General features: G+C 36.3%; 2 protein-coding genes across 2 annotated transcripts; one reads left to right on the top strand and one right to left on the bottom strand.

The window, feature by feature from the left end:
- Positions 1-4,673: 4,673 nt before the first annotated feature.
- Positions 4,674-8,624, top strand: LOC122846887 (prosaposin). Its single transcript, XM_044144137.1, has 10 exons — positions 4,674-4,828; positions 4,906-4,955; positions 5,321-5,395; positions 6,439-6,561; positions 6,653-6,766; positions 6,855-6,935; positions 7,026-7,203; positions 7,994-8,052; positions 8,128-8,193; positions 8,274-8,624. Exons 1-9 carry the CDS (start codon positions 4,777-4,779, stop codon positions 8,182-8,184), a joined length of 789 nt encoding a protein of 262 aa, XP_044000072.1. The 5' UTR covers positions 4,674-4,776; the 3' UTR covers positions 8,185-8,193; positions 8,274-8,624.
- A 298-nt stretch (positions 8,625-8,922) lies between these two features.
- Positions 8,923-19,036, bottom strand: mat2aa (methionine adenosyltransferase II, alpha a). The gene is made up of 9 exons (XM_044144136.1): positions 18,709-19,036; positions 16,284-16,361; positions 15,049-15,171; positions 13,427-13,539; positions 13,210-13,353; positions 12,222-12,440; positions 11,926-12,108; positions 11,666-11,799; positions 8,923-10,719 (listed from the first exon to the last, which is right to left on the bottom strand). Exons 1-9 carry the CDS (start codon positions 18,800-18,802, stop codon positions 10,617-10,619), a joined length of 1,191 nt encoding a protein of 396 aa, XP_044000071.1. The 5' UTR covers positions 18,803-19,036; the 3' UTR covers positions 8,923-10,616.
- Between the last annotated feature and the right edge of the window lie 44 nt (positions 19,037-19,080).

The following is a 19,080-nucleotide window of genomic DNA, read 5'->3' as shown; positions in this document are numbered from 1 at the left end:
TGATATAGAAACTTTAAATTAATAATATATTGTTTCCTGTTTTTCTGTATAAACAACTTTTTTGTTAGCAGCATTCCAGAAATGGGGAAAAACAAAAAAACATGAAAGTCTGATAGATTTTTGTTCATAAGCCATTAAATGGCAACATAAATAATTACTTAATGTTTTTTTTTATTGAAACAATGGCTAACTTAAGTGTGTTAGTAGTTTTGTTTACCATATAGAAAGAGAGTAAACGTGAGGAGAACATTTTATTCTAGTAATATAATTTACTACACATGATGTGTTTTAAAGTCTCGCTTTTGAAGTTCTTTGAAAGTTTTATTTTTTCAACTTTGGCTCCTTTTAAAAGTCATTTTCAGTTCAGAAACAGACTGTTTCCACAGGAAGTTGCTCTTGTTTGTTAGGGACACTTTAATCCAACCAACAAATCTTTCAGACTCAAAAACTCAAAGACAAAAACAGTGTTGTGTCTAAAGGCAACTTTTTACAAATTGGATTTTCAGGAAATGTGTCAAAAAGATGCATCTTGGTCTTGTGTTGTTAGCTGAAACTTTGGAAGTAACTCACCGACAGAACTGATAGAAACTTATAGAAAACCAATAAGTTATTCTATAACCTTGTAGGATAACCAACAGGGTTATTCTATAAGTGCAGCTAACTTACAGATTAGATAATTAGCCTGTCAGATCCTGCCTCAGTTCTTGCAGGTTTTCCTTGTTTCTTAAATACGTGACTTTTAAACAGCGTCATAAATAGTTTTTAGGGCTCTCTGTCAATATTCTTTAAGAATACTCTGTCCAATGTGCTTCAAGTCCAAAGCTGAACTGAAAATTAATCAAAAGGATGTTGATTTTCTAAGAAAATACCTAAAAACAAGCCTAAAAAGCTGATGATCTAGAGCAAGGCATTCTAACTCGTTCAAATGAAATATAAAGCGCAGTACTCTATGTACATTAAACTTTAAAATGGGCAAGGCCAATGCAGAGTTGGAAATTTCGTAGGAACAAACACAAAGGACAAAAAAAGTGTTGCAATCCCTCCTACTGTCCCTCCTACTCCACATGATCTAAGAACAGAAAGGTTTTGTTACTGCCAGTCAACATCTGAAAATGCATTTCTATTTCCTTCTCTGTCTTTTTACTCCGTGCTCAAAGTTACAATCTTTATGCTATAAAGTAATCAGATAAATGATACATAATTGCAAATGCAAGAATGAAGCCGTTTAGATGTTTTTATTCTTTTACAGCAGCATATATGTACAGTTTAAATGACCTACTAATCTAGATGTCGCAGGTTTGTTTTACAGGAAATACCATTTGGTTCATCATTAACAACAAGTCGCAAAGATAAGTCATTTCTATTTCAGCACAGAGCCAGCAGTCAGGATGGAAGAGACAAGTTTCACCAATATTTAACAGCAGAAATCGTCAATGAGGAGTAAATTGTCATATTTTAAAAACAGTTCAGGCTTTGAGAAAATGTGGCTTTTATAGGAGACGGGCAGACTCCTATCTCCTTGCTATCTTGATAGTTATTGCTATCCTGACAGCAATAACTATGAAGATTTTCCTTTGAATTATTGTATCTGGTTTATGATGCTTCTTTGAAACACCTCAGAGAACAATAAGATAATCGAGGCGTTGATTGAGGAAATGTTTTATCCAGTTCAGGTCTGTTGACCGATACCATTGACTGTAAACGTACTCCTCATAATTGCTTCTGCTATGGCAAAGGCCAGACCCTGAAACAGACAAGAATAACCAAAGGAAAGAAAATACAAAATTATCTTAACAGCAGGTTCACATATACGGAAGAGGATTAGGGCCACTGGAAAACAGTTCTGACTTTAATCTCAGGATTCTGAGATTAAAGTCAGAACTGTTTTATTTTAATCCAAAATAAATGTATTTTGGAATGGAACAAAGAATTTAAAAGTGGACTCATTCTTAATAATCATTTGAGATCTAAATTATAATTAGAAAGTCAAGTGCTATTTAGGGCCCCCTACTGGCTTGGAGGCCTTAAACAGTGACTTAGCTTGCATTGTCTGTGGTCGGCTCAGAGCTGCAGTCAAAACTTTTATATATATCGGTTTAAAAGCTTGCATTTGAACATCTCAAAATTATTTAATAGTCAATAATTGTAAGAATTGTATGTTATCTTTTATATTATATTATATACTATATTATATCATATTATATTATGTACTGCTAAGTGGTGCGGTTGGAAACTTTGTTTGTTGCATTGCAACAAATAGGTGCACCAGTTTCCTCATACAGTCAAAAAAAAACAAGGAAGTCAACTAAATTTCTCTCTCTAAATTGTTCTTAAGTGTATGTGCCTGGTTGTCTGCCCTGCAGTATCCTGCCTCTTTCCCATCGATCGCTGAAGATAGGCACCAGCCCTTCTGCCAGGATCAGTGCTACAATGAATATATGTTTATTAAGTCATTTTTTTACAGAAGATATTATAGCCTCAGAACTGTGGTAAATGCTCAAGCTGGTAATTATACATCTGATCAGGACAATGATACCTCTGAGCAAAAATGGAACTTAGTAACACAACTCTTACAGCATTGCATTGCCTCATGTTGAATAATCAGATGTTCCTGCTCTAAGATGGAAGCATAAATGTTAGAATCTGTCTGACTAATGTCTAAACAAATAAGTAGACATTTATTTTATTGTCAAAATCTGTAAATAAATACAAAAATATTGATAAAATTTTTTTGTCTCACTCATTTTTACAGTGTTTTTTATTATTATTATTATTATTATTATTATTATTATTATTATTATTATTATTATTATTATTATTATTATTATTAATTTATTTATTTATTTATTTATTTATTGCATTTCTGTGCACAAGTCTACAATTTAAAGATGCTTAAGATGCGCTGAGTCATGTACAAGGAGAATTGCAAGCGTCTGCAGAATACAAATATAAGAGGTTATTGGCTTGCTCAATAACACAGCTGATGGTGTGCATAAGGCTTGTGCTGCAACTGCAGAATAGGTCCTGCAGGGGGCGCTACAGTCATCATAGTTGGCAAAGCTGAAAAATTTCATAAGAAAAGAACAAAATGGTTTGGTTTACAGAATGAGGAAATGCAGCAGCACATACAGGAGGTTTCTGGCCAAAGCAAACGGACAAACTACGCAGAAAAGAATGGAGAATTTGACTGCGAACCGAGTCGCTCGTAATATATTTGAACTTTAAGATAGTTACTAAATCACCAGAGGTTGAAACAATGACACTATTTTAAAAATATAAAGACAAAAAGCAACAAAAGCAAGTAAAGAAAAAAAGAGATAATGGTGAAAATTTACCCAGGTTAGAAATATGGAGTGCCTGGTATTCACTCTAAATGCATAAATGTTGATGTGGATCAATTGTGAAATGGAGGAAAAAGACAACATATTTCCCAATTTTTCCAAATAAAACCTGAATTTATGACTTGCATGTTAGGGCTCATTTACACTCTTCACTCTAAAAACAAATCCAGCAAAACCAATTGACATAGAGTCTTAATTTCACTGTAAATATTTCTTGAAGCATAACATGTTGTGAAGTTTTCAGAGGTTTGTTAGAGAACAAAACAGCATCATGAAGACCAATGAACACCGACATGCCAGGGAAGCTATGAAGTTCCTCTGAAACTGCAAAAGTAACTGTGGAGGAGCTGCAGAGCTCTGGTGGGAGAGTTTGTAGAGAGGATAACGAATACCTGGGCTTTCTGCAAGTTTAGATTTCATAGGAGAATCACTAGAGTGAAACCATATGAGGTCACAGCAAATATGTGGAAGAAGGTGGTCAGGACAGCGAAAATCAAATTGAAACTGTCTGTCCTACATGCAAAACTTAAAATCCACATCACCAGTTGTCACATTAAAACATGGTAGAGGCAGTATCATGTTGTGCAGAAACAAGCACAAGAGTTTTGATCTGCTGCTGTTGTTGCAGAAACTAGACTTTTCTGCTTTTGGTTATTTATAAAACTGACTTTAAATAATTTTTCACCTGTTTTTACTTCACAATTGTGCACTACTTTTTGTTTATCACAAAATCTCAACAAAATATATCAGGGTTTGTGATTACAGTGTAATAAAATGTGAAAACGGTGAAACAAGTATGACTACTTCTGCAAGGCTTTGCATTTACCTCTGTGGAGAAATCACAGCAGATTCAAAGACTTGCTCTTTCAAAAAAAAAAAAAATTTAATCTTTGCAAATATAAAATAAAAAAAATATTGTAGGAAACAATTAGAAAGATAAAAAAACAAGAAGATCAGAACGCAATTATTGTGTTGTAACAAAGGGATGACTCTGAAGAGATTTGATCTTTTTAAGATCTATATTTTAATTAACATGATCAATAAATAAATAAAAATCAAAATCACCATTGGGTTCTGCACAGATAGTATCTTATAGTTCAAAATCAATGCATATTTTATTGAAAATAACAGGAAATCAGCCATAGAAGTAAACATTCATTTAAAAAGAGAAGAGGAAACAGAAGGTGAGAGATAAAGACATTATAAATAACAGCCGCACTGCTACAGTGATGGATGCATTTCTTTAGAAACATATCTTTACTCGGCTCGTGAGAGGAACTGAAACCCCACCATGCAGTTGTAATGAATAAACATTTTCTTTTGTCTGGTAGGTGGAGGTCAAATCTGTCAGGCGGATGGCAGATATAAAATCCACTTGCAGTTCCCTCAGATGTGAGAAGCAAATAGTTTGATCAAACAAATCCAGAGGGCAGCCATGGCCAAACTGATTTTACCTTTGATTCTCCTAGTTGCTCTCCAAGGCTATGGTAAGATGCTCAAAATATAAATTTAAAAGTAAAAGAAACAATTCTACTTTGTAAGTGTAATAAATATTTTTCTGCAGATGTGACAGCAACTTATGACAGCAACCATCTGCAAAGTCTTCCTGATGAAGTAAGTGAGCAATTTTTATACAAGTACATAAGCATGTTCTTCTTTTTTAAGTTTAAACTAAAAATTGAATTTAGTTACGATGCGAATGCTTAGAATAAAAAACTTTTTTGTGAAAAGTATTTGCAAATAACTTGCTGACCCAAAATGAACAAATAGTTTTGCATCTATCAACTTTATTTTTACACGAAAAAGAAATTGGATTTATATCGCATTAAATCAAACAGTGATGCAAATAGCTAAATTTTGTGTCTTTTTTTTCTTTTTTGATAAGTGAACATGATAGATTTAAAATTCTGTTCTTCTAAATGTGCTTTACGAACCGTGTCAGATGCAAAAGATTTCAATAAAATTTAATTCATATCCAGAATGGGGACGTTTGCCAGGACTGCACCCAAATATTCACACTCCTTGCTGACATGCTGACCAACGCTGACCTGCAGGTGAGAACAATGGCAGATTGTGGAGCAAACACATACCTGAGTGTCCATATTGGTTTTCTGATAATGCTATCAAGTCTACACTCAGAGGCCAGGAACGAAAAACACAATGTTGTACAATCGCCTGCTTTTACATGCGGGTTGAACAGATGCTGTTGAATAAAATCCTATTTTAAACACTGGTTTTGTTATTAGGGGAAACACATTTTTCACATTCCTTAATGAAAAACGTCTCCGATCGGTCATGCATGAACTGAAACTCAAACGGTACGGAAATGTTCCTGCTTTCTCATATACGAAAGATTACTTCCTGTTTTTATTTCTAGCAAAAGCTGAAAATAAATTTCTCAAGAGACTTTTTTTCTCTCTCCTCATCTCGAACATCCGCTTTCTTGAAGTTTGACCTTGTTCTGATCTGGCGTTAGTATTTTTCCTTTTACTATTCAACCAAACAGTTTACTAGTTTTCTCTCTCTGTAATCCACTCATCGTTTTTGAAGAATGTACTCCAGCTCTTCTTACTGCTGTCTGTCAACTATATACAGTATTTAGCCAACTTGTTTAGGGAAACTACTTTTATTAGCTAACTAGCCAGAAAAATTTCTAAACTAATTTTGACTAACTATTTCAAACGTACATATAAAATTTTTAAATATTTTCATTTTCAACCAATTTTTAACTGTGATTTTTTTTTTATTAAGGCAATTATTATATTTTTCTGCACCAAGTGATATCTGAAACTGTTCTGATCAGCAAAGAAACCTCACATACTGCAATCCCATTAGTTCAATACTAAATTGCATTTAATATTGTTTTAAAAGCAGACTGTCTAGAAAACATTAAATGATTGTTTAAAATGTACTATTTTCATTTCTACTAAACATTTAACCAAGCTACAAAACATGAGCCGTGTGTCTAAAAACAAATGAACATTTTATTGTGCATATCCTCTTTCAGTAACTTGTTTTTGACAGTTTTTATTTGTTTAGTGGAGAGAAAAGTGGTGCACTTTTTCTAGGGTCGGTAATTTTAACTATTGTATTTCAGAAAAAGATCATGGGAGGAATCGATGCTCTGTGTGCACATCTGCCCGGACAGGCTGCCAAACTCTGCAAAGACGAGGTGGACAAGATGCTTCCATTGGCCATCACTTTTGTTACTGCTGTTGCAGTAAGTTGGAGACTGGAATCAGTTGTTGGTTTTTCAAAAACAAAGATCTAACTGGAAGTATATATCAAAAATAATCCATCTGTCCCTGCAGAAACCGTCAGAGGTCTGCAAGATGATTGGACTGTGTGGCTCTGATGAAGAGCGTGACAGGATGCTGAGCTACTTTGCTAACGAGGTTCTTCAGGCTGCTTTGAAAAGTGACCATGTCAGTACACAGTTACAGTAAAATGATATTTGAATATTTCCTGTCGCTAATACTTTTACTATCGAGGATTTCTGTGTCTGTTTATCAGGGGGAGCCGGCCACAACCTGCTCCTTCTGTATTTTCTTCTTCAAGACTTTGGAAGAGTTGCTGCCTAAAGAAAGGACTGAGGTGAGGCATGTTTTAAATAGCAGGAAAACGTCACACTTTAAATCAACGGAGGGAAGACACGCGAGTCACTTTTCTCATTTCCGACTGCAGGATGCCGTGATCAAACTGCTGGAAGAGATTTGCCACATCTTGCCGTCGACCTATCGCGACCAGTGCGAGGTCATTATTGGCAAGTACAGCAAAACGGTGCTGGATGCAATCTTGGGCTACGCCACGCCGCAGGCCATCTGTAACCTCATCCACCTGTGCAAAGGCCAAGAAGTTGTCGGTCAGTCGGCACATCCTTGTTTTTGGATGAGTGAACATTACAGATTTAAAATTCTGTTCTTCTAAATGTGCTTTACGATCCATGTCAGACGCAAAAGACTTAAAACATTGCTGCAGGTTTAGGTCACAACCTGGTTTTTACTTTATTTTTACTCAACAGAATAAGCGCACATTTTCATTTACCTGTCCATTTATTGAAATTCTTAAAATGTTTTTAACCTATGACAACTGGAAAAGTATACCATAAGCTCAGGTTTGGCCTACTCACAGAAATTTAGATAAATTCTTTAAAAATGTAGCTAAAAGCTACTTATTAAAACTGTTTAAAATCTCAAGAATGTCAATATAATAACCACTTTACTTATGAGACTAGAACTTTAAGGAATTATGAGTAGAAAATATAAAATAGGAGTATCAAGAATTTCTAGATTACTTACTAAATCATAGTTATTTTTACAAGTATGAAAGCACATTTGAGGAAAATGATTTAGACAAACTGTGAAGCCGACATGCAAATCAAAAATTCAAATATGGTTAAATGCAAAAAACAAAATTAATAAATGCAGAATTTTTTATGCATTGTGGTACAAAATAATAAATAAATCCACAAGAAAAGTAAAAAAAAAAATAATTAAAACACAACTTTCTAACCCTGATATTTAAAATTTTCCTTCAATTAGAATAATCTGTACTGAAAAATATTTAACAATATGAATCTGCATTGAATAGCTTTCCATGCTCATAAATAATAAAATACATAAAACACTAAAGTTTTTCTTCTGACCCCACAGACCCATGCACACTGACAGCATACAGATGCAAAGACGTCAGCACCGCCCTTAAATGTGGAGTAAGTCGATAATCTAAATGAAGCCTCCAGTTTAGCTTCCTGGTGTTAAACATACAATCTGTCCTCTGTATGCAGACTCTGTTCTACTGTCAGAAATTTGCCTGGAAGCCTCTGAGCTACAACACAATCTGAAACATTAAGGTGAGTAAACACCCAACGACAATAAAGTCAGAAAAAGACGGAACTGCAATAAGGCATATGTACTTATTTTTCTTTAACAGGGTGGAGAAGAAGAACTGGCGCTGTTCCTGTGAACAAGCCCTGCTCCAACTACAAATATTTTTCCCCTATATAATTTTGTATCTTACTGCATTTTATGATTGTTTTGCTTTATGATTACTCTGGCTGAGCTTAAAAAGAACAAAACAAAACAAAACAGAGCACTAAGAATAATCAGGACTGAAGAAATGCTGCAAAGATATGAAAGCTTCACTGGATGGAGGTTGAATTCTTCATATCCCAGTTACTCTGTAAACAAGATTAAACCTTCAGTCAGCTTATCAAGCTTCAATAGTTTATATCATGTTTTTTATTGTTTTTGATTTGGCTGGAATAAAATGATCCCAATGGTATTTCACTTATACACTTCACATTCCATCCCCCTCTGCAGGTGGAAACCAAGTTTCTGCAAACACCTGTAGCCCAAATATTCAGGCTTTTGTGCAAAAAATTTAAAGTAAATATGAACTTAAGTATGATAAGTCGCGTGTTCACAGAGAGCAGAAGTGACGCATTGACTTAGAATGGAAACTATTTCTAAAGGAAGTGATCACTTCAACCAAATCTTCCAAATACTCAGTTCTGCTTTCATGTTCTCCCTGGTATTTTCGCGTACATTTGGTCACCAGTTGAAGCACGTACCAAAACAAGTCAGACATGTGAATTTTTATTTGAGGAAAATCCAGACAGGAGAAGAGAGACATGAAGGTAACAAATTCATTTTAGGTTCATTCGCGGCAAATGAGAAAAGGCACTTAATACACAAAACACTGAATTTAACAAAAAGAAGGGGAACGGCTTTTTAAACTCCCAGCTGCAGACGATGTAAACAGGCTGGTTTCTCTGTACAACACCAACCAATTATTTGTCTGAGTCGTGGATGAGTTTGAGAAAGCAGACATGCCGTGAAATAAATAGTCAAGTAAAACCACCAGATAAGTGGACAGACAGTGAGCGATCTAAATCTCTATGTGGCGTTACGGTATCAAGATATATCGATTAAAAACCTCATCTTAAAGTTTATAGTTTCTCCAGCTGCCCCTCCCAATCCAGCTGCTGCACGCCACCAGCAAGATGGCTGACAGAAGATTCCTCAACACACCAGCAGTCGCTCTCAAGTTAAAGTTGGACTGGCTGAGGCACGTCTGTTAAACAATCAGATAATGATTAGTAGGAACCAAGCCATCTTCGGATATCGTCTGTTAAATACATTTAATTTTAAAAAAAGAGAAGAGCGGCAGAAAGGTATAAATTACCACGAACTAAAGCAGGTGTTTAGGTTATGTTTTGGTGTTTTATTATTTTGGCAGCAGTTATAATCAGGGTTTCCTGTTTAAAAATACTAAACAACCACAGTACTGAGCTGAAGACGCCAAAGGCAAATCTTAGCTTCGGTAGTTTTTAGAGAAACAGCGCCACCTAGATGAAAGCTGTGGACTGACAGCACTAGGATATAATACATATCCTGGTGATTTATATTTCAAGGTCAAAAGTTACAGAGAAAGACAACTAGCCAGGTATTCAGCTGATATCTGGGTGAAGCAGGTGGACGAGAGGGGCTATCTGGAAAAATCCAGCAGAGGAGATTAGATTTTATTTAAAGCTGGAAGCTCAAACATTCAAAGCCAAGCCTGTTCCACTTTTGGTACGCCCGAACACCGACTGTCGAAAAGGAAGAGGAATACATTCAATTCAGTACACCAACTGGGTCTCACATTGCAACAAACGTCACATAAAATAATCTGAGCACTGAGCCGATGCAACAATGGAGTGTTTGCCTTCAGGAATAAGGTGATCTTTGTGCCTTTATCTTAGTCAACATTGTGAACAAAGTTTGAAAAATCCTAAAGAGATTTAAGGATAGAAAATAAATACCTACATAATACAGAAACCACTGTGCAGCCCAACATTAACCACAAAACCATCAGCAGATTCTGACTTCTCTGTAAAACGTCAGAAGAAAAACAACAATGGCATGAAGAGGCTGCACACAACTACATAAATAAAGCAGTCTGATTTTCATTTGTAACAAAGTTGTAACATGACCTTTTGAACACCAAAGAGCACAAACTGGCTCATTTCTTCATCTGTACTGCAACAAGATGTAGGTTAAAGGTTCCTTCGAAACCCGTCTTTAAAAAAAATCTTAATTTTTAATACTAAATAGGTAAAAATTACAGTGCAGCAGGTGAAATAATTGTAACTTTTCCAACAGTTTGACAAAACCTAATTGGATGGTTTTCTGATGTACAAGTAAAACAAAGCAAAGAAGAGGAGGAGAGGATGGTAAGAGGTTTATCTGCAGGACGATGTGTGTGTGTGTGTGAGACGGGGACCAGAGTGCCTCAGTATTTCAGCTTCTTGGGAATCTCCCATGAGAACAAATCACGACCAAAGTGACCGTAGGAAGCCGTGCGCTGGTAGATGGGCTTCTTCAGATCGAGGTCCCTTAGAGAGAGAAACAAAAATTCATCATTCATTATGAAATTAAAGATGCATGAATAAGTCTCTGTCTTTCATTTCTATTTGCTAATTAGCAAAAATCACATCAGAATATCAGAAGCATCTCTTACTTTCTTTAGTTAGAGATTAATATTTACTAAGATGCGACTTCTGGGAAAGCCTGGATGCTGACGTCATGGTTACGTTTGTGTACGATTGATAAATTCACATTTGATTTAATTGGGAGGTCCAGCTGCGGATTTATTTTAAGGCAACACCTCAAGCCGGTCATAGAGATGCACAACTGGTTGAATTTGCTCAATACTTAAATCTTTAACGCACATCCACAGTATTTAAACCCCACTGAGAGGATATGCAGCAAAATGCTCAGAAATTGTCTGCATAATTCGACATTAATTGGAGCCGTCCTTTTCCTTGTCACTAGGAAACTCTTTGCAACACAAGGCCAAAGCAGGATATTAAATTTAGTTTTTTTCCGCCCTTTCAGTTCTACATACTTTTAATTAAAATGCATACCAATTGCAGCTAAAATAGACAATCTTTTATCCTTTAGATTCCATCTTGACCTCTTCAGTTCCCGCTTCTTGCTGTTTTACTCAATTATGTTGTAGAAACAAGGAAGAGTTGCACAAAAAGTTGTTCTTTCAGTGCCAAGCAGCAGGTCAGAGTTCAGCTAGTTTAATAAATGGAGCAATAGTTATAAAGCCAAAGTTTATGACTTTTTTACCTTTAATAAAAGCATTGAGTCAGTTTGTCATCTTTATTTGTAGAATTGCACAAAAATATCTTGCTTTGCTTAAAACAAAGAAACAAAAAAACATCACACTTTAGTTTTGTTTATGGAAGATTAGCAACTTCTTGCTTAAAAAACAAAACAAAAAAGAAACTAAATATTTAACTGAGCATTTTCACAACAGAGGTCACAGTTTACCTCACAATGACCCCTGGGCGGAGGTCAAAGTTCTTTCTCACGATGTCCAGCAGCTCTCTCTCACTCTTCTGAGAGGTCCCGTAATGGAAGATGGAGACAGACAGAGGATGGGAAACTCCAATAGCATAGGAAACCTAAAACGGCAGACAGATTTTAAACAACTTCATAATTTCTGAAAATATTAAATGTTTTAATAACGTTTCTGCTTCATTCACTTATTTTTATCCTCCGTTTCACAACCAGGCGAGACGTATTCTTACTTGGACCAAGACGCGTCTGCAGAGTCCAGCTTTAACCAGAGATTTGGCCACCCAGCGAGCGGCGTACGCCGCGGAGCGATCGACCTTTGTGTAGTCCTTTCCAGAAAACGCTCCACCTCCATGGGCTCCCCACCCACCATAGGTGTCCACTATGATCTTACGTCCAGTCAAACCCGCATCACTCTGCAGGAAAGATGGAGTACATTTACAGAAAATTATTATATTTTTACATCACACTTTAGTTTTGTTTAAAGCATAAATATGCTTTAAACTGATTTGTAAAGCCGTTCTCTCACCTGTGGACCTCCAATGACAAAACGGCCGCTGGGCTGCAGGTGGTAGACGGTGTCGTCGTCCAGGTAACCAGACGGGACCACGGCTTTCACCACCTGTTCCTTCAGGCTGTGACGCATCTCCTCCAAACTCACACACTCGTCGTGCTGCACAGAGATCACGATGGTGTGGACACGCAGCGGCACCACGGCTCCTCGGTCCTGTCGGTACTGAACGGTCACCTGGATGGAGAAGAAGAAGAACTCAGATTTCAGATAATTACAGACGTAAAATCTAAACAGAACCTGGTGGTGATTAAACTGTTTCTGCAAGTTATGAAGATAAACAAGAATTTACATGTTCTAATGGGTTTTACTGAACCTTATTTAGCTTTAGTCCATCAATAACTCTGATTCAAATAACAGTCTTAATACTAAATAAATCCTTTTATTCATTTGGATTATAAGAATTACTGTAAATCATAACATATTCCTAATAATGGACCCAAATTACAAAACTTTCATTCCTCATTGTTTAATACTTATTTGGTCTGTGTATACAAGTTATTGATTAATTGTAGAACATATTGTTTCACCATAAATACACTAAATACATTAGTTAACATTGATCCTGCAATTACACAACCATGCAAGGTGTATTCGTACTTAAACTTTCTAAATAAATTTAGGTGACCTTTCTGAAACTTATATAAAATTTTAAAAAACTCAAGATCAGGTATTGGATTATTAAAAAAAATAAGAATGTCTTTAAAATGTGTAATTCTACAGTAGTTTATTCATAGGAAGAGCCTAGCAGGCATAAAGTAACCACTAGATGGCAGTAATACCCGTTTTAAAATGAAAATATTTAAACTTAAAATTCTTCTCGCCCAACATTATAAAGTTTGGATGACATCTATCTACATTTTTTAAATGAATTATCTAATTGGCCTTTAAACTACAGTAAGTTTAAGAACAATAATAATAAATGTTAATTTTACGCTCATCTAACCTGAGTTTTAGAGTCGGGTCGGACCCACGGCAGCGTTCCATCCCGACGCAACTCGGCCATCTTGGCGTTGAGCTTGTGAGCCAAGACGATGGTGAGCGGCATGCACTCCTCCGTCTCATCCGTGGCATAACCAAACATGAGACCCTGTCAGACATGCAGTCATAGGATGAACGAGGTCAAACAAACCGATTTGTTGAACTGCTGACCGAACACAAACCTGATCGCCGGCTCCAACGTCCTCTTCTTTACGGTCGAGATAAACGCCCTGAGCAATGTCAGGAGACTGCTGCTCCAAAGCCACCAACACATTGCAAGTCTTATGGTCAAAACCTGTGAAAAAAAGGTTGTGACCTCAAAGGGAGAATCATTTCACCTGGCCAGAGGTGCCAGCAAAGGACCACAATACTTTGCCAGGTAATTAGCTAAAAATTTTCCATTGTTAATTTAAAAAGTTGTCACATTTTTTATGCCATTCTTTCCCAGTCTTAGATTTCTGGATTTTTTGGTAACACATTTTAGGAATCAGAGTATACATTTTACTCTGAACCTACTGCTAGTGATGTGGTATAGAGTCATTTTTCTGAAATAACTGATTCTTTGCTTCACCTCCATTTCTAAATCTTAAACTCTTAGTCAAATAAGATCTGGAGAATCAGACTTCCTAAAAAAAGATTTTTCCTTTGGCACTTTAGACAAAGACTTTAGACAGTTCAACATGTCTAGAGCGAAAACAGAGAGAGAAAAAGACTGTTTTCAATTTATTCAACAACAACAAAAATATACTCAGAGCCCCTATCGTCCTGATGTCCATTATTCTGCAGAACGTCAGACTGTCCTGTGCAATATCACACAGGCCAAATTAATGTCATTTTCTGGGTGTTCACTGCAGAGCTGGTCAAAGACAGATCCATTTTCCCCTCGAAGACCTCAATGCAGCACAGTCCAAGTCTGCCTTCACTCTGAAAGATCCCAGAGTCCAAAAGCTTCAGTGTATAAAGCCCCAACGATGTTTTGACTTCAGAATCCCAAAGTTTCTCTCCAGTAACCTGCTTCTAGATTTTGGACATAACTCAGACACGCCTTGGGAAAACAAATCAGCTTCACCTTTTGAAGACGAAATCTGTTCAATCCAGAAAACCAATGCTCATGTGAGTAATTACTCATGAGAGCTGCAGTCGTGGAAAATCTCCTTACTGGAACGTAAGGAGATTTCGTGGTACTTAATGTTCGACTAAATTCTAAAACAATTATTTCCTAACACTGTTAGATTGATAATGTAACAGCTAAAAGTTTTGCTTTGCATAATTCTGTCTGAACTAAAAAATAAATAAAAAAACCAAAAGCTTTACAAATGTATTATTTTCCTTGTAAGACCACAAAGATAAACTTGTACAGCTTTGGTATATTACACAAACAGCTTCTCATTTTAAATCAGAGAATAATCATGAATCAGAAATGCATTGAATTTATCACAAGGTCTTGCACTAGATGGGTTCAATACCTAAAAGTTAGGGAAAAAAAATTCTTTTTTTAGATTAGGTTTGAGCATATTTTCCATCTTCAATTTTAAGCAATTACTTTAAAATATATTTAAGGAAAAGAACCCAGTTCTAAAATGTATTAAGTAGGTTAATGTCTCTCTCTCTGTGCTGTGTAGTTCAGTGAAAACACTAAAGGAAGAGGTCTGCCAGTTCGAGATTATTGGCTAGTTTGTAAAAGAGAGAAAAAACAAATCCATATTTGCTTACCATCACCATGTTTATCTCTTTTCCAACTATTTTTTTTAAATTAGCAGTATTGAACTGGGTCTGAACCAGCTTTCGTCCTCTACAAGCGTACCTTTGGAGGAGTCGTCATAGCCGATGTCTTTGATCGTCTCCCTGACGACCTTCTGATAGTCAACAGTGGCTCTGGAGGTGATCTCCCCCGCAAGCAGGATCATCCCCGTCTTAGCTACAGTCTCTGGGGACAAACAGAAAACATTTAGTGTGCCACATCTAGATCTAAATCAGTGTGCAACAATGTTTAAGCACCAACTCGTGTTATACTCTGTTGCCTTCAACGTTGAACAAAACCGTGTGACAATGAAACATTTTCAGTCCTATTCAGATGAAGATGAGGAAAAGCTCTCAACCTCAAACAGAGCAATATTCACTTTATTCATCTGGTCCATTAAGGACCACCATGCTCAAACCTGAAAGCTTTTACAGCTTTCATCATCTGCCTCCCTGGTGTATTCAGCTACAAAGCAAACAATCATTTTCAACCAGAAAAACAAAGGGGACCTTTAAGCTATAATTGAGTGTGGGTAGAATGGGCCAATATTTTTTTTAAAGATGAATGTTATTTCTGCCAATTAATCCCACGAAAACATCTCAAGCTTAATTCTCCACTGATCTAAGAGTAAGTTTGAACTCTTAGATCAGCGGCGTTCAAACTTACAGCTCAGTGGAGCTGCAGTTCTTTGTAAAGAGGGCCAATTATTCAATAGTCTATATATATATATATATGTAAACTAAAAGAGCTGGTTTTGGCAAAAATTTAAAGATTTTTTTTGGTCTAGAAAAAGATGGGTTTCAAAATCCTTTCGAATTTAATCTCACTAATCAGCAGGCACAGCCCCATCACCTAGCAACCCCAGCAGAGTTCCTGCACATTTGGTCAGCTGGATTTACTGCATGTGCTGTACAATGGCTGCTGGAATAAACAAGTGTTTTGTTGTTGACTTCCAATCCAGAAACCACCTTATGCATTCTTGTTAGTTGTGCAGGAGACTCTACTTCTGCTTTTCAAAGATGTACAGTTGTATAACTGTGATTCTGTTTGCAGCCAGTTTCACATGTAAACGCCGAGTTGGGGGGAGCGTGGCCAGCAGCAGCTTATTTGGATTTAAAGCGAAAAGAGGCCCTAAAACAATTAACAGGCAGAATTTATAAGACTAAAATCCCATTATACAAGAATGATTTTGTGCAAAAAAAAAAAAAAAATGAAATGAATGTGTTTTCTATCCATATTAACCTGTTCAAGAAAATGTAATAGTTCATCCTTAAAGAACAACCTTTATGGTTACTCACCACATGCTACTTTGGCGTCAGGGTCTTGTCTCAGGTGAGCGTCCAGCACGGCATCACTAATCTGGTCACAAATCTTATCTGTGGAGGAACAACGTAAAAGGAAAAGCATAAGAACATTTGCAGGAAATGGAAAGTCTCAGCTCAATGTTTTCTGTAATAACACCTTAATTCGTCTTAATGCTTTAGTCTGTTGAGGAGAGCGACCCTCTGTCTTAATCTTTATTAAACTATTAATGAATCAAACCATTTTAATGGGGCAGATCGATTTAATTACTTACATATAAATCAGATGAGCCTTATGTAAGCATTAACCGTTTTCCAGTAAACCTCAGCATCCATCGCAATAACAGCATGTGTTCTTACATGACGCAGCAGTCCCTTATCAGTGTGTTTACCTACAAAAGCGTCAGCTGGTGGCAGTAGTCTGTGGCTGTTATGCTGTGTACTTTCTGCTTTTAGACAATATAATGCAGTTATCTATAATCCACTAGTCATATACTTCAAGAAAATATGGTTATGCGACTCCAATAAATGTTATCTACCAGCAGAAAGGTCCCTTGGGCCTATTTTTATTTGATCTGTCATCTTACATAAAAGTCAACTGGTCCAAACAAAGAACAGAACCACAAGAAATGGAAAGGTTTCATGCAAAACTCACAGAATATACAATTAAAAGTGAAATGTTCAGTGGTTATTCAGCTATAAAAGAATTTAAACTTTAGGCAGATATATGAAACGGCAAAGCATGGATACAAAATGAACCTACAGATTAGCAAAGGAATGAGCTAATCCAGCCTGAACCATCTCATCTCTAGATCCATTCAGATCTGTGTGACACCAACCATTGCATTGTGTAAAATTGAAAACATTTCAAAGATTTATTTTTGGTGGCAAATTTAAGCTGAAAGAATCCAAATATGCTTGGATGTGTTGCAGGTAATTTTACCCAATATTCATAAATGTAAAGTCAATGTTGCATATAAAAATATCCACTGATTTGGATTCTTTACACCCACAGATGGGCAGATAGTCTGTCCAGTACTTAGAAGTAGAGATAAGCCTATTATCCTTAGCAGTAGAGCTGGTGTGTTTTAAAAGAGGAAGACCGACACCTGCAACAGGTTTATAGTTTCAAGATCATCATTAATTTACCATCACTGCAATAATGGAGTGTGTAATATATTGGCCATTTTATTCCAAATATAAAGATGTTCGAAAAACAATAATAATTTAGACTGTTGAATGTACTTTAATGACCGATCAGAAGCAGAAAAATTAGAAAAATATGGATTTATCTTTGACATTTCCTCCAGAATATAACCAAATATTATTGTAATCAAATGATTTCCAATAATTGTGCAATGTTATAAAATAGTATTTTTCCATTTTCAGATTTAGAAAAATGACTGAACAAATAAAACTATGTTTATGAATCTGTATTTAGGGTAAAAGAAGTGGTGAGCAATGAACACAATTTCAATAATTTTTCAAGAAACAAAAAAAATATACATAATGATAAAGGTGGGTCAACAGATAGGAGTCACCAACATATACAAATCTTTACAAGATGAAGATATTTTATACACTAGTGTGAACCAGTTTTATCCAAACATATTTGCACTTTTAAAAATGTATTTTATTAGTATAGAATGTTTTACTTATTCTAAGCAATAAATAAGTTCTTTGTTTGTACTGAAACAGATACTAGCTTTGAAACTAGCCCGATTTGAAGCCGAATGGTAACATTTATGAAAACTAACAGAAAAAAAAATATTACATTTAGTTATTCCCGTCATTTCACTGAACTCAAAGTCAAGGTGCTCGGTCCATGGTTTATAGATGTTGGCCTGGATCTAATCAAAGTTGGATGAAACATTTTGAAGTCATGAAACAACTCTTATTCATGTGCCAAAAACAGACTGAAGAAAAGATGTGATTGACAAGCACCACAAGTCCTGACACATGTTAGCTTCAGCACCTAGCCACAGTGTTGCTACAGCACAAACCGGAGCCCCAATCGGTCTAAAAATACAGATTCCCAGCATAAAAATGTTACAAATCTTTCTTAAAGAACACTGTGTGAAACTCAGCACAGTGAGAGTTGCCTAATAGTTTAGCTTTTAGCTGGATGAAACAATGTAGCGGCTCACAAAGCCAGCTGTATCTAATTTTCTGCTCAAACACACATTTTAATCACAATTTTTGTTTAACCCGTTCATTTTTGCTTTAACTTTAATGCAAATTCAGACTTTTAATACATTGTTTTGCGCATAAAACAACTAGCACATAGAGTTTGACAATAATCCGGGGCAGACAAGCTCACAACAATCAGCCACATGACCTTGTTTGTGAAGCTAACAGGATGCTAGGCTAATTATTTGGGTCAGTAAAATGGACGGCGCTTTGCACAGACATTAAAACTTACCAGGGTGACCTTCTCCGACTGACTCAGAGGTGAAGAGGAAGCAGTCTTCATCATGGAGAGAGTCGCTGTAAAAGCCGTTCAGGTGGCCGTTCATTTTGTTTAAGCTAACGCAGGCTAGCAGCAGAGTCCCGTTTGCAGATTGGGGTTGGGGGAGACTGTAAAACCAAAAGCAGCCTTCACCTGGGTTTATTACCGACACACAACCAAGGCTGCAGCCAGCTGAGTGGACGATAATGGAACAGGGAGCTGTCTTTATTGGACTCCCACAGTCCACTGCTTACAGCCAACTGATGCAGAGCCCCGGCTGGACCATGTGGTGCTGAGGGGCGTGTTCCGACTCCAGCAAAACAAATATATCCATGAGGAGAGAAG

This window comes from Gambusia affinis, linkage group LG17 (genome assembly GCF_019740435.1).
Source record: "Gambusia affinis linkage group LG17, SWU_Gaff_1.0, whole genome shotgun sequence".
NCBI lineage: Eukaryota > Metazoa > Chordata > Actinopteri > Cyprinodontiformes > Poeciliidae > Gambusia > Gambusia affinis.
The sequence above is the reverse complement of the archived record's forward strand: the minus strand, read 5'-3'. Positions and strand labels throughout refer to the sequence as shown.